This window comes from Anser brachyrhynchus (assembly GCF_964034855.1).
Source record: "Anser brachyrhynchus genome assembly, chromosome: 4".
In the NCBI taxonomy this organism is placed as follows: Eukaryota; Metazoa; Chordata; class Aves; order Anseriformes; family Anatidae; genus Anser; species Anser brachyrhynchus.
Genome location: NC_137698.1, coordinates 61,700,258 through 61,715,882, shown reverse-complemented (window position 1 = coordinate 61,715,882; position 15,625 = coordinate 61,700,258). Strand labels below are relative to the sequence as shown.

The 15,625-nt window shown below is 33.3% G+C and overlaps 1 protein-coding gene across 11 annotated transcripts in view; it reads left to right on the top strand.

Annotated features, from left to right (window-relative positions):
• The window catches only part of SLIT2 (slit guidance ligand 2), a 262,113-nt gene that overhangs the window by 224,488 nt on the left and 22,000 nt on the right, over positions 1 to 15,625 (top strand). For 6 of the 11 annotated variants that reach the window (XM_080589491.1, XM_080589495.1, XM_080589488.1 and 3 more), the window contains 4 exons: positions 1,299 to 1,423; positions 1,555 to 1,652; positions 3,062 to 3,201; positions 7,380 to 7,406. In XM_080589491.1, coding sequence (XP_080445617.1) covers positions 1,299 to 1,423; positions 1,555 to 1,652; positions 3,062 to 3,201; positions 7,380 to 7,406 — 390 coding nt within the window. The remainder of the gene's footprint in view (positions 1 to 1,298; positions 1,424 to 1,554; positions 1,653 to 3,061; positions 3,202 to 7,379; positions 7,407 to 15,625) is intronic. The other 5 variants (XM_080589489.1, XM_080589493.1, XM_080589496.1 and 2 more) reach the window with 1 other exon arrangement.

Here is a 15,625-nt window from a genome sequence, read left to right as displayed (position 1 = left end):
GTCACTGGAGAAATCACTGGTTATTCTTTAAAATTTACAAATTATCTGTAGATAAGTATAGATTTTTTTCCGTTTGTTAAATATGAAAATAAGCTGGAGGCAATAATGTCATCAGGCAATAAAGCCGGAAGTAGTAGAGAATGTGTGTTCATTCTCTTAATAGGCATTTGGCCAATTCAACCCTGTTTTCTTTTACAGTAATCAATCTTTCAATTTTCATAAAGCATAAGAAAATGAAGCATTATTATAAGCAGGTGATTTCTAAATTTAAACAAATAACTAGTAATTTCTTTGGTTGTCTGACAAAACAACAACAAAAAAAAAAACAACACCAAAACAATAATCGATGGTTTTTAATTTGAAAACTCAACGTGAAAAAAACAAACAAAAAAAAAACACTATTACAATTGTAAAGCAATGAAAAATAAATGTCTAATAAATATTTATGTTATAGGGATAAGATTTACGTACTCTAAAGATCTCAGTCACAGCTCTGTCTGGCTTGTGAAACTTTAGATTTTGTCATTATTCATTTCCAAATTCTGTTGTTATAATCATTAATATAAGAAACATGACCACAGGCATTGATGGCAGCCCTCATTTGCACATAGATTCATGGTATAGTCTGTGCTATTCTGGGGCTCAACTAATGCAGCAATGTACAGAACTGTGGCTGACTGCATAACAGAGCAAGCTGCAATATAGACCTACTTATGGTGAGATGGCTTGGACAATACAGTTTATAACATTATAGTTCAAGACATTCAACCAACTTACAGGTAATTCTGCTAGTTCATTTTTGCCATCAGTCGTATGTGATCCTGAAAACAAAAAAAACAAAACAAACAAACAAACAAAGAAAATGTTAAAAATTGTGTTCTCAGTAATACCACCAAGGGAGGGATTAGAAACTGTTATAGCTCTTTTTCTCATAGGCAATTTCTACCCACTAAAGAGACAAAAGCTGAAATTGTATTCTTCATTAAATAAAAAGGAAAGGTAATTATCATGGATCAAAACTGCGCAGATTTCAGATAATGGGGATATAGGAATCACTTTTGGGTCAGCTTTTTACTTTTTTTAAAATGATAATTAAAAATCAAACCAAAAAAATTAAATCCCAAATGTATTTGGGCACATTAGAGGAATTACGGGCAGTCAAGCATTCAATTCATGTAGAAATACCACAGTCTAAAAATACAAACATTGTTTTTAAAATTACAGCAATGTGCAAATATATCCTGTTAAGTATAAATCAGTGTTAGTTCGTTTATGACTATCACATTTGTATTTTTAAGGGCCCGTGGATGTTAATATTCTCGCAAAATGTAACCCCTGCTTATCGAATCCATGTAAAAATGATGGAACCTGCAACAATGATCCAGTTGACTTCTATAGATGTACTTGTCCATATGGTTTCAAGGTAGGTAATGAATGAAGAAGAAAAAAATATTACAGAAATGTAAGCCTCGCCCTTTTAACATTTACAAGGAGTTTTAATTTACTCCACTAGAGTCTGTATTTTCTTAAATGATGTCCTTGATCCCTGCGTAGGGTCAAGATTGTGATATTCCTATTCATGCCTGTATCAGTAACCCATGCAACCATGGTGGAACTTGTCATCTGAAAGAAGGAGAAAAAGATGGGTTTTGGTAAGTTGTTTTTAATTGTAATATCAGAACGGAAATCTATTGGCTCTTATAATATATGAAATAACTTTGGTGTTAATCTTTGGGTTCTCTTTGTTGGTAATTGCACCACAAAGTCAGGTTTTCAGTGCTTCTCAAGTTTTCAGAACATGTTACTCTCCATGGAAAGCTTCTAAAGCTCTGACACTGTTAAAAACAACAACAAATGATTGTGATTAGTTGAGGCTTATCAGGTCAAGACAACATAGTATTGACTCCATTATGCTAATTAATAGCTGGCTAGATCCCTGCTGAAAAAATCTCACAATTCATCTGTTGTTGTGTGTATTACTTCAACAGACAGCATGTAAATGATAAAATGTAAATCCCAGTGAAACAGAAAATTAATGATTCATTTGAAACTCACTATGCCAGCAGATAAACATGCTGTGAGCGTTTTTAATCTTGAGTTATTTAATCACACAGTACAATTACTCCAGATGTACTTCATGAATTATGAAATAAAGTTCTTTAGCATTCTTCTGTGAAATTATTAGTCATTTAATAATCTACACCTCAAGCTTGTTAAAAATGACACTGCAGAAAGAAACAATTCATTATCCTGCAATTCATTAGGACATTATTCTTATTTTTTATTCTAAATTCTGCCCAAAGATTAGTTTTCTATTAAAAATTAAGCATATACATCTCAATATTATGCCTCTAGAATTTAAAGTGACACAATCACATCTCAGAATTTGACCTTTTTAATTTATTTGTTTAAACACTACATATTTTGAAAATTAAAGCAATCTTATAATCAAAGTTGCAGGAGTTATAGATACTGCAAATTGCATGTAAATGCATTCATGGTCATATTTGAGTGACCTTTTACATTTACTACCTTTTTATATATTTGCTTTGCATAAACATATGTAAAAGCAAAATAAAAATTACAGTTTTGAAGAGCTTATATAGTCTTTGTTTTATATTAATACATGTATTGTACTTGGAACTTTAAACAGAGCTTTATGATGGTGCATTTAACTGAATGATAGTAGAATAGTAGTACTACATACTAATCCCTGATTCCACAGTCTTTTCCATGTGTTTAAATTAACAAAAATAAATAAAAGACATATAATCTCATTTTATAATATAACAGGTGTTTCTAAAGGAGTGCCCAGTTATGAAATTTAAACTCCTTTAACTAAAAATAAAGGCACAAATTGTTATTGTTGCTGCTTTTTCTGTAACATAAAATGTTAAAATATTTTGGTAATGTTTGTTATATGGTTTTTTATATTATATCATCCATTTTCCTTTAGAGGGGATAGTGATTATGAATCAATGTTCTTATTAATTACAGTATTTCTTGTCTGGTCTCCCTAGCTAAAAACTTCATGTGGTCGGTTTTATTTTCTGTATTACAGGTGCACTTGCGCAGATGGATTTGAAGGTGAAAACTGCGAAATAAATGTGGATGACTGTGAAGACAATGACTGTGAAAATAATTCTACTTGTGTGGATGGAATTAATAACTATACTTGCCTCTGTCCACCTGAATATACAGGTAAGAGTATAAAGAGCAAGTACAGGTAATTCAAGAATTCCTAATAGAGAAACAGTGATGTTTTTCAGTTTGCAGATGAATTAGTGGTCATTCTACAATTGGTTTAAAGTCAAGTTTCCCTCAATGTTTTTCTTCAGTAAGGCTTGTAGTCAAAAGTAGACTTTACACCCATTCATTAATTCCTCTGTTTTGAAATAACAACATTTTGATATTTAAAAGTTCTTTCAAAATGTGTCCCTTACATCTGTTTACCTAAACCAAGCAGTCCAGTGAAGAATCCCTCTAGTTGTTGAAATCTGAAAAATATTCTTCTTTTGTCTTACATTGTCCAAGCTGCTACCAGGGCAAAAAAGAATCTATCTGTGCCAGTAGGGAACTGGATTTGGCATCCCTAAATGCTGTCCTGCCCTCCTGTAGAAAGATTAATGCAGATTGTGATGCTTTCTGCTCTAGCACACAAGAAAATAGCATTATTAGAGTGTGTGAAATTGTTCATTTCTATCAGTTGGCAGCCAGGCCAAAGCATTACCCTTTCTTTCTTTGAAACAGAGGGTCTCTTGCTTATTTTCACAATCTCTGTGAGAATGAAGAACAGTTACAACAGGAACACTGGAGAACGAGAATTAGGATCTATTGTTTCTGTTGATATGTTGTTCAGTTTTTCTGGACATCTATTTTCTGTCAGCTAGTGGACTACTAGAAGAATGCAGAGCTTAAATTCACAAAACCATGATTTGAAATACATGACAAAGAAATGTAAAATCCTCCATAACCTAGGAATTAGATATACCTAGTCATCCTATATAGTAACTATAATTAATCCTATTTTGTCTGTCAGATAAGCTTTTTAATGCCCTCAGGGAACACTAAATTTGAGCTTTGGATGACTGTGAGGAGAGGTGAACTCATGAAGTAATTTCATTTATTGTAAACAAAATTAGCACCTTTTTAATCCAAGGTATTTCCATCATTAGTTCTACAACCTACAGGATTGCTCAAATGATTTAGGGCATTCAAATTTAAAGTCAGTATTTAAATCTTGGAAACCCACAGTGAGTGAAAATGATAGAACACCGGTAAAAGAAATGCAACTTCATAATCTAATATATGTATTTGTGCAGTACTTATTTTGAGTAAATGTTTGGAAGAAATTTTCTTCATGCAGAATGAGCCACAATACCTAAAACAACACAGGTTAAAAGGTTAAGTCGACAGAATAAGATACATAAGAACAACTGGGTGGTCCACATCTGGAAAATTAGACATAACCTTCTGCTTAACCATACTCATTTGCCAGGTACTGCTACCTTAATACCTAGAAGCAACGGACAGTTCAAGCCTTAGAAAAAAATAACAGGTAACCGCTTCAATAAGTAGTGGCAGATGTTTGTTATTTCTCGGATAATTAATATTTTAGCTATGTCCGAGTCAAGCTTCAGATTCCCGAGATTCAGTTGCCATCTCCTTTAAAAAGGATTGGATACTCTGCTGTGTAGGATGGTAGAGAGCAAACCAGTCACACGAGCTGAGTTTTCCTGTTTGGTGATTTCATGCTAGGAGGTTTCATGTACTTACTAAATAGCAGACAGTTCATTTGCACGTCCATTTCTCCTCAGCAGTTTCGCAGTTTTTTTGCATGTTACCTGTTTCTTCATTTTCGACATCGCTGTAGGTGCATTTGGACTGCTAGGGCCAATAGCTTGTTGTATTCACAATATCCCATGGGAAGGACTGCTTTGCATTAAATATCCATGGAGTGGATACAAAGGCATGTTTATGTGTGCTAGCCTAAAATTTTGATTAAGTGCGCCTCTTGTATTTCTGTAGTATTGTAATTGAAATGTATGTTTTATATTTACAATTGAAACTTCAATAGTAGCATTTCTATATATATGTATGTATATGGTTAGAGCAAAAAGGGAAGCATAAGGATTGGTAAGATATTTAACCTGATGTTTGTATTGCAGTTTTGTTTTTAGTTTAAATAAAAGAAAGTGTATTTTTTAATTTGACTCATCACTGAGGAAGTGGCGATTACTTTTCTTTGAGGAGGCTGCTGTTGCTGTAGAACAGTTTGTGCCTAATTCTAAAGGGAAAATGCTATGAGTTTATATGGCAAGTGTTCTTGTTTCCTAACAGTAATCCTTTTAGAAAAACAGATTTGCTTTTATGGATTTGGTGCCTAGTCATAATTGTTACCGAAATCAGTAAGTCATGTGAATAGGTGAGAATCTTCTCACCAGCTCAAGAATAAATGAAAACAATCTATTGGTAATCAGTACGTTTAGCTGTTCTGTTCTCAAAAACTGTTGAGATTTTACACTATCTCATTAGATTATTTCAACACGTTACCAAAAACAGACACACATGCAAGACCAGAGCCTCATTTCATAGATAAGTTGGACATAAGTTGTAGCAAAATTTCATTTTTTTTCATTCCACAGGATACAGTGCAGAATTCTACAGTACACTGTCTTACAAAGCATCTGAAGATAGACACAAGGTGTGAGATCTTAAGTTAGTTTTAATCCAGATAAATTGTAAGGAGAAAATGTAAAACATCAAGCTGGTCTTTACACCCGTCATCCCTGATCTTTCATAGTAATTAAATAACTTGGAGCGTTAAGAGTTAAACTGACAGTAGTCTGGACACATTGGGATCTAGAAATGGTAGTGTTCAAAATACAAAATAATCTTACAGCTGCCTCTAGTGTATATGCGATACCAAATTATTTATAACATTTTTTTTTCTCTGGCCAATAGCTTGATTTCAAAGATAAGTAACAAAATCCCTGCCAAGTATAGATACAGTGATTTTTCATGAGGAACTTTATAAGCATTTGGATCTTGGTATCTGTTCTAACAGGTTAAAATCAGATTTGCATATTGCTAATGTGGTGTGGTTTTTTGTTTTATTTTGTTTTTATGGAAGGTATTTTTCACTTGATGAATTCCTGTACTAGCTGGGCAAAAATAAACTAACCATCAGGAAAACTGTCTATATACTCAGCAGATTGAAAAATATATGTATTTTTAAATACAAAGGTACTTATCTCTAGCTCAGAAAGTCCCTGGGCTGTAAGGTGCTGGAGGCTTGGACAGTGTATATAACAGAAAAATACCACCATAAACTTGTCCTGTTCTCTTCTAATTTTATTGGCCATGCGTTGAATTGTTTATGTTCAAGATGTCACAGAACATATATACTGGATGTGGAAGTGCACCAGCCCAGAATATTTTTTTTTGAGTGAATGGTTATCTACAAACATGCTTTATATTTCACACAGCATAATATAAGAAAGAAGTCAGCTGGAACCTGTTGGTATGAATTGTAAATCATTCTTATTTAAAGTTTTAATTTTATGTAGAAGGCTTACTGGAATCTCACCTCTGGAAATACATATAAAAAATACAAAAAAAAAATGTTATAGGGAAAGTTATAATGCAAAACCAAACAGTCACTTTCTCCCTTTTCTAAAAATCTGATGAAAATTGACACATCTCAATTAAGCATTGTTGATTTTAATATATATATATTTATATATATTATATATATATATAAAAGCCTGTTAGCTTATGTTATTGCTTAAGAATTGGGAATCCATTTTTTCTCTGCCTCAGTTAAGTTTTACAATTGCCTCTACAATTACAGGTGGAAAGACGAAGAAAGGTATTTGCATGATACTGAGAGCTTTCTTAAGATCACAGACTGTAACTGTGAAGTAACAGGAAATAAACGCAATCATCAGACATTCAGACTGCCTGATGAAACCTTGAGAAATAAAACATTTAAAATGCATCACTATGTCCTGCACTCTTTAACTCTGCTATTCTCTAAACATTATCATCTCCTTTATTTTAAACTCAATCTAGTAAACATCAGGTCATTTTATGTACATTCTATAGATTACAGATTATCATTTCTCTTGCTCATTGCCATCAGTCATTAGATCACTGATCTAACTGATCCAAAACTAAAACCTTTCCTATGCCACCAGTGGCATGTACTTCTTACCTTTTCTGTTTGTTTTGCTCTGCTGTAGGTGAGACTCTGAAGCTTGCTTCATTTTGCTAATCAACCTCTCTTGCTGCTATAGTTGTGCATTAGCTTAATGTGCTATGCTGTTGTATTACAATGTAAAAAGTCTTCTTGTCTCTTCTGTCTTTGTCACTGCAAGCTGCTAATCTGAATGAAGTGGAAAAAGGTCAGTTGTCTTTTAAGCCTATTTTCACTTACTTTGTTTTTTCACTTTCCTTTCCTTAAAGGTGCATGGATTTCAGTTCTTAAATAAGATCAAATGAATCGTATATAGGTATTATTTAGAAAGCTCACTGCAAATCCTCAAATCAGGCACCTTGATCTAGCTGTGAATACATGTCAAAAGAGTCTTGTTTAAGCTACAGATCACTGTGCAGGAGTACTTTAATACTACCTTCACTGTCTTTTTTTTTCAGATATGTTAGAAATTTGTGCATCCTGATAGGACTAACAAAAAGGTTTACATGTTGATCTTCTGAAATCTTTAGTCTCATTATTTTTAAAACATACCTTGGTTCCATTCTAATGTATTCTGTATTATATAGCACTGTTTTGCTGTAATTTCTTCATTAGATGATGGTAGTAGAAATTTTTCTGGAGTATAAAATGGCAATCCCCTTGCTTATCATATCTGTGACCTTTTTTTTTTTTTTTTTGCCATAAATATCTAAAATATCTGAAATGAACACATTAAGCTCAGACTATTGTACAGGAAAGGTAATGGTGGAAATATTTATGACACTAACTTTGGATGTTCCTGATCTTTTTAGTTTTAAAAGGTTCTGCCTAACACCTATTTCACTAACAGAGGTAAACCATCTTCTGTACAAGCTGATCTATGCAATCTGAGAACTAACATAATCAGTAACAATATATTTATAAAGTTATATTTATATACTTATAGTTATTTATATTTCTACAACTAACTTTATAGTTTTGAAAGCAAATGAGTCAAGTCATCTTGTAGTGTATTTGCTATCAAGTTAATTTGATAAACCTATTGTGCTGTCTGTAAAACAATATAATATTTCACTACCAATGAAAAATATTTTTCATTAACCGCTAAACAGCATGTTGAGCAAGTCTGCAACTATACCATCAATTTTGATTAATTTAGACATCCGGAGAATTATTCTTACAACTTAAATTCAGAGTCTAAATACCCTTTGCAAATGATGGAGTGAAACAGACATTTCCAGAAAGTAATTCCAACTGTAGGTGTTCCATGGTTAAGGTTGTATTCAATTTAGACGTGTTCCTCTATTTGCCTTTTACTGTTATTATTTGGACAGAAAAGATAGCTCTCCATTTTTCTTTCCCCCTTGTCACTTCCTAAGTTTTTATGTCTATAGAGTTCTGTTACTGTCCCAGTATGAAACTGTTTGATTTTATAAAAAGAGTATTTGACACTAGGAAAACTAGAAAAAGTGAAAGATCAGTTTAGAGAAATATAAAAATTGAGTTCTTTGTTATCCTTGCAAATATATTTGTATGCTTAATAGTAAATCAGCCAAGCAGATTACAATAACTTGTTCAGCATCAGTGATTTATGGATAAAATTTGGTTTGTCACTGATTTCCAGCCGTGTAAACTGAAAAATTTTAGGATTTTCTTTTGTAAATGAAACAAACAAACAAAAACCCAACCTTATTTTCTATGTCCATGAAAAAATGGCTTTTTAAATGGAATGTAAACTGAAGATGTGACTGTGGAAAGACTCAAGTCCCAATTTCAAGTTGAAACAGATGTTATTTGTGTATAATTAGGCTTGCTGGTATTTTACATGTCTTTAAAATGTGATAAAAGGTAGAAAGGCAATGAATCCTAAACAGAACTGTAGTCATTGTGAATGTATGACACAAGTGTGAACTATAACATGTTAAAATTACTGATTTTATCAAGAATACATTTCTCACAAACAAATTATCAAAGACCCAGGGATATGAACTAAGTTCAGCATCAAAGTTAAGCAGGTGTGTGTGATAAATGCTTGTATTTTCTTGCCAGCTGAACATGAAAGTCAATTATCAGTCTATAGCTTGCTTGAAGTATCAGTCAGTTTTATCATGGCATACATCTTTTGAATTGTGACAGTTGTAGGAAGAAAGGATAATTTTAAGTAATCATCTCAGTTTAGGCAAGCCCAAGACACAGATGTAAATTCTAGTTTCATATCTTTCAAAACTTCATTACGTGGCCTTCTAGCTGCTACAATAAAGGAGTTTTCAATTCAGTTGGTAACCAAATAAGTACCTGCCTAAATTTTAAGCATGCAAGCAATCAAATGGAAATCATACCATATAAAACTTGATTAAAATTCTAATTATTTTATTAAATCAGGATCATAATCCTCAGTCTTGTAAGAATTACATGTTAACGTTACAACTTCTAAGAATAAAACAATACCTTTGCTACCCTTGCTTTTCATCACTTGTAAAATTTTCTTTCATGAAGATTAGTAGTCAAGCTCGTAATATACAATAGTACAGTCATTTGAAGTATATTAAAGTATTCTAGCTGCATTTTCATGAAGGGGGAGTATATATCCTTGGAAATCTAAGCCACTTGCTACTAGTTTGATCACTGTCATTAGGGATTCTAGTCTATGATCATAGAATCACAGAATGCTAGGGAATGGAAGGGACCTTGAAAGATCATCTAGTCCGATCCCCCTGCTGGAGCAGATGATCCATCATTCTGTTTTCCTTAAGTGTCTTAAAGCTTATCTGCCTAAAGTTACTTTTTTTTTTTTTTCTGCCAAACAGCATACATACAAAATAATTTAAAATGTTAAACTAAATAAGTCCCATCTTGCAGATCTACAAGCATGAGACATAGCTGAACAGAGGTAAGCAATGGTAAAAGACGGGAAAAGTCTAGCAATGAATCACATTTAGAATTTTACTTTAAAATTAAGTTCCAAAAATATTTTCCAATTCCAAAAAAATATATAAATTAAATATTATAAACTGCATCCTTCTGTAACTGTGAAAAAAAATAAGCTACATTATCCCTTGTAGAGTAGATGTTTTTGTCTTTTGTGAATAGTGAGCTCAGTACTTAAATACTTTGTTGTCTACTGTTTGTCAAATTCAAGACTTCATAAAAATGCAGCAATTTCTGTATATATTTTGTTAAGTAGCACTAAAGTTTCCTAACCATTCCCACAGTCTGTTGACTATTTCATTCAGAAGTAATTAACAGAGACACCAAATCAAACACTCCGACTATAATACCTAGCTTATAAAACAGACTGCAGAAGTTAACTCACAATTTATGGCAGTCAAGTTCAGAAGCTGGAACAGATAAATATGTACACATAGAAAATCCTGCTGTACTAGTAATTACCCATAATTCTGCAGTATGTATTTGCTATTTTAGTTTTGGAGCAATTAATAAGTATTCTAGCAAAAAACTGATTATGATGATTAAAATTGACCATTCTTTCTTTTGAATCATTTCTCTAATTTATATTCTAATATCATACTCAGTTTTGCTAATACACTGATGATTTTATGCTTGTTTCTTCAGTAAGCTTGTCAGTAATTTTCAGTGTGCTGTAATATTCAGCAGCCCAGGTTCATTTGTCTTAGCGCTCTTCTCTTCATTCAGAAATATACTGGGTCACATTCCTTTATATAACTATATTTTAAATTTATTGTCCAATTAGAAAAATAGCAATGATGTAAATCATTTTTCATATCATTGCATTGTTCTTTATCATTTGTTGTACTATGTGTCTTTATATATTGGAAAATCCAAAGTGTTTTTTTTTTTCTATGATTTATAATGTCATCAAATCATAACAGTGTATTAACATACACAGAGGAAACAAAAACTGACCTGTGAATCTAGCAACTTATATCTTTGGTTAGGTAATCAAGGGTTGCACACAACTAGTTATCAATATTTAATAGTGCTGTCTGACTGTTTATATCTGAAACATCATCTATATCTAGTGGTAAAATCTCAGCAAATATTCCAGTTTTGATGTTGGAGGGTTGCCTTCATTCAGACTATGTTGATCACACAGAGTTCCACTGGTTTTAGTGCTACTACGTACCAGAAACCAGACTCCATAGTTTTTAAGATGTCTCATGAAAACAGAACAGTTTCTAATTAAATTTTGGAACTTTTTCATTGATTTTTTGACACTTTATGTACTGCTTATTTTTAAACAAACTAGTCTGTTGCTTTTTTTTTCTGTGTACAATAATGTTCCCATTGTCATCTTCAAAAACATGGTTACTTAGCCAAGCTCAGTTACAACAGCCTTAGTATTGTTATATGATGAGTAAAAGAAGGTACAGACACAGTGGTAGTAAGCTTCCTTGAACTGAGACATTTTTTCACAATTGTTTTACATTATTTTGTAGAATGGTTTTAAAAACATTCCATGTTTTTTAAAATCAGAGAACTCTCTAACATTTCCTTCCAGTAAAGTCAAGAAGCATAACTAGATAAATCTGATATTTCCTTCAGTGAGCTTTTCACTTTCATCACTCTTTTCATTTCAACAAAATTATTTTCTCCCTTTCACCATTGTCTCAGTTAAATTCTGAATAACGCATTGGTTATTCAATATGCTAAAAGAGATGTTACTTTACGAGGAAGCTATTATTTAGTGATTCAGATTCGGTGTCATGTATTTCTACTTACTTTTTCTATTTACTTTTCCTCAAACAGTTATGTTTTCATTATGGAAAAGCTCCACTCAGAAGATAAATCTGTTAACAGTACAAATTAAGAACTAGTGTTTTTTTTGGGGGGGGAGGGGCGGGGGGGGGGGAGTGTTCTTCTTATATTCTCATTGAGAAGTTCAGTATCTGATGTAAATTCTTTGGATTCCATCTTAATTTTTTTTTCTTTTTATTGATTCTGTGTGCAAGTCTGTCATGAATTCTACTGTTTCTTTATAATGAAAGAGTTTGTACTTCCTGTAAAATTGACCTTTTTGTTCATAGGGCTTTGAACATTCTCCTTTCACTACAACTTCACTGCATGGAACACCATGTTTATCATGTCCTTTCGTTGGTTCCAGTTTCCTTTCATACGCTGGTTGCTAACTGTTTAATTGAAAGCTCCCTGCGGTTATATGATTCTGGTTTATTTCACACTATGTACAATTTCCAAATGCAGAGATACTTTCCTTCCTTTTACTCTATCACAGCACATAAAGCCCTGTCTTTTTAAGACAAGTGTTGTTTTTTTAATCTTCCTTTATATTGTGGAAAGTTTCCACAGAGTACTCAAATCAAAATCTGACCATAATTTCAAAAGCATCTGTTGATACTTTCAAACCATTTGGCTGCAGTAGGTCTGGTGGTATAACATTGATTTTACAGTTTGAATTGGATACTTTTCAAAACTGTAAGCATTTTTAAATCCTAAATGTCTAGTTTTACTCTTAGCCTATATGCAGGATTCCCAGCTATGACTTGGGAATTAAGACTTTTCAAGCATCCCTGAACATTTCGTGAGGTAATTCAACTTTCAGTGTAGTTCTGAAGACATTAACACCATCAACTCATGACTACTAAAATGCAGTGTACTCTAAGAAATTGTTATTTTATAAGTACCTGGATAAAAAATAAAAAATGGACATGCTTAGACACTGCTCACTTAGAAGTCTTCAAGAAACTTCAGAAGTCTATAGTAATCTAAGCCATGGCCCAGTTTCTCTTCTGTACCAAAATCAATGCCAGTTCAGTGAAGTTGACAGTAGATTGCTTGCTTCTATAACACCAGTCTTAATTCGTCTTCTGAAAAAGTATTATTTTTTTTTCCACTGACCTCTTATTGTGCCTACAGAGACAGGAAACCTACAGCCCTGCTGGAAAGATAGGCCCAATGTGTCATATTGGAAGGTCTGTGGTATACTGTTAGGATTAATAATCTTGGGAATGTTTAGAAAGTTTTTTTGTCCTAGTCTTATAAGTACTGAACAAACTAACTTTTTTATTATTTGTAATTGAGTTGTCGTATATATGTGTGTGTGCACATATCTTTATGCATACATATACATTTCTAATCCATAAAAATACATATAAACTAAGTTAAAAAAAAAGAGTGCTTTTTGCTTGTTCCTCTGCATGTTCTTGAAAATCTGAATTCTCTATTCAATATTCAACAATATCTCACTCTGAAATATTGATGCCCTTTAAATGGCTTTTAGCCATTGCAACAAGTTCTACAAATTGACTAAAGACTATGTGACGAATTACTTCAAACAAACCCTTTGAACAGAGAAGCGGATCTGGTTTTTGTTTGATATATCATGGGATGCTAAGAATCCCCGGTATTTCAGGATTCTTTGTGCACTGACCTAGCCATAACGGTTTCACGCTTCAAGACTAGTAAGTCCATAGAGAGTTTGAAGAGGCTTTGAGGATAGAATTTAAATCCTGTGTATTAGTCATCTTCAGTGGCCTGTATTTGATCTTCATTCAGTTTCCTAAATATATTGACTATCACATTGTTATTGACAGCTTTCCTGAGGTCTGTTAAATAGCCTGTGCTTGAACACTATTGTCTTGTGTTAATTCAAAGCTTATTTGGTTTTGTATGGGAAATGCTCTACTTGCAAATCGGTAAGGTGCTATATTTGTTTTTTTTTTTTTTTTTTTTTTTTTTCTTTTAATCTTTGTGTGGAACCAGTGGAGCCGGTCTGGATCTTTTTTTTGTTTTGTTTTTGTTTTCCCCTGCTGGATGGCTGTGATGCACTTTTCTAGCTGTTTTTCTTTTTTTATCCATGTTCAAGGTTATAGTGAGGTTCCATGCATTATAAAACTTTAACATATATATTACTAATGTGTTTTTATGCAGCACAACCATCTTGGCTCTTGTTCAGTTTTGCCTTTTTCTCTGACATTGCTGCTAATGGGGACTGTTCCTCAACTCTAAATTTTATTTGTTTTTCTACTGTTTGAAATAAATTTTACATATCCTAAGAAATAAGTTCTGGAAATAATATGTGAGGTCTTGAGTAGTCATGATAGTATGTAGTCTTAAACAATGGTAAGTATGCTTGCTGTGGAAATGACAGCTTTCTAAGGAGGAATTGTTGAAGCTGCCCCTCCCCACACCCCAACCCCAGAAGAAAAAAAAAAAAAAACAAGACAAATAGACATTTAACCATCTACTGTTGCTTTCAGTTTATTATTACGTGTACTTCTGTAATGCCAGAGAAGCCCATGTAAGACAGAGAGTAGTTTCTGTGTTGTGCTAAGCACTCTGAGAACTTGACAAGGAGCACTTTAAGATGTCAGAAACCTTATTGCTTAATGACAGTAGTAGCTGATGAGCTTGTTCATAAACATATACGTGCATATGTGTTTTGGAAGATACCTTAATTCATATTCCTGCTCTAGAACTCCATTTTGATGTTATTATCCTGTACCTTTCTGCCTTTTTCCAATCCACCTGTTGGTGATTCTACCCAAGATGTGTCCCTAAATGGTCTGCCTTTCTTCTTTCCCCCACTGTACTCATGATGATGCTGTCCTCATCCTCAGTACTGTGCTGCCTTCCAGCAGATATTGACTGCTCATTCAGGCTCTTTTCATTGGTGGCCAGTGTCCAGACAAGAGGCAATGGGCACAAACTGGAACACGGGAGTTTCTATCTAAACATCAGGTTGCACTTCTGTGCTGCGCAGGTGACAGAGCCCTGGCACAGGTTGCCCAAAGAGGCTGTGGAGTCTCCTCTTTGGAGATCTTCAGAAGCTGCCTGAACATGGTTCTGGGCAGCCTGCTTTGGATGGCTGTGCTTGAGCAGAGGGTTGGGGCAGGCGGCCTTAAACATGCTGTGATCTAGCTACACTGCTGGCCAGCACCACACTTAGCTGAGTAAAACTGAGGGATACTAAGTACTGTTCTTCCTGAATTAAAGTTTGACTTGAGCACTGAAGACATCTGCTGTCTTCTGCTCTTTTCTTCCTCATTTTGGTGCACAGTTCAATTTCTCTACTCACTTGACAAATAACAAGGAGCAACCCTACTCCTTCCATAGTTTTAGGTCCCAATAGATCGAGTCTCTAAATTCATCAGGTATAGGGTTTAAAATACATATATTCTTCTTATGGATGCTAGAATAATTATACTTCTTTTACAAACCAGTGATAAAATTTATGAGGACACTATTCATGGTATCTTCTGATTAGTTAGGGAACAAGACATTAGTTGATCTGTTTACATACATATAAGTGTTTACTTTTTAAAAAGTTGCAATGAGATCCTATTTTAACCATATTAAAATATTTTATAGATTATCCAGCCCATGTTAAGCTTCTAACAGCAGGGAATTATTTTTCTTTTCTTTTCACAGAACAGGTATATTATGACATATTATGACAACAGATAATTGTGGTATATTGGATTGTCAATT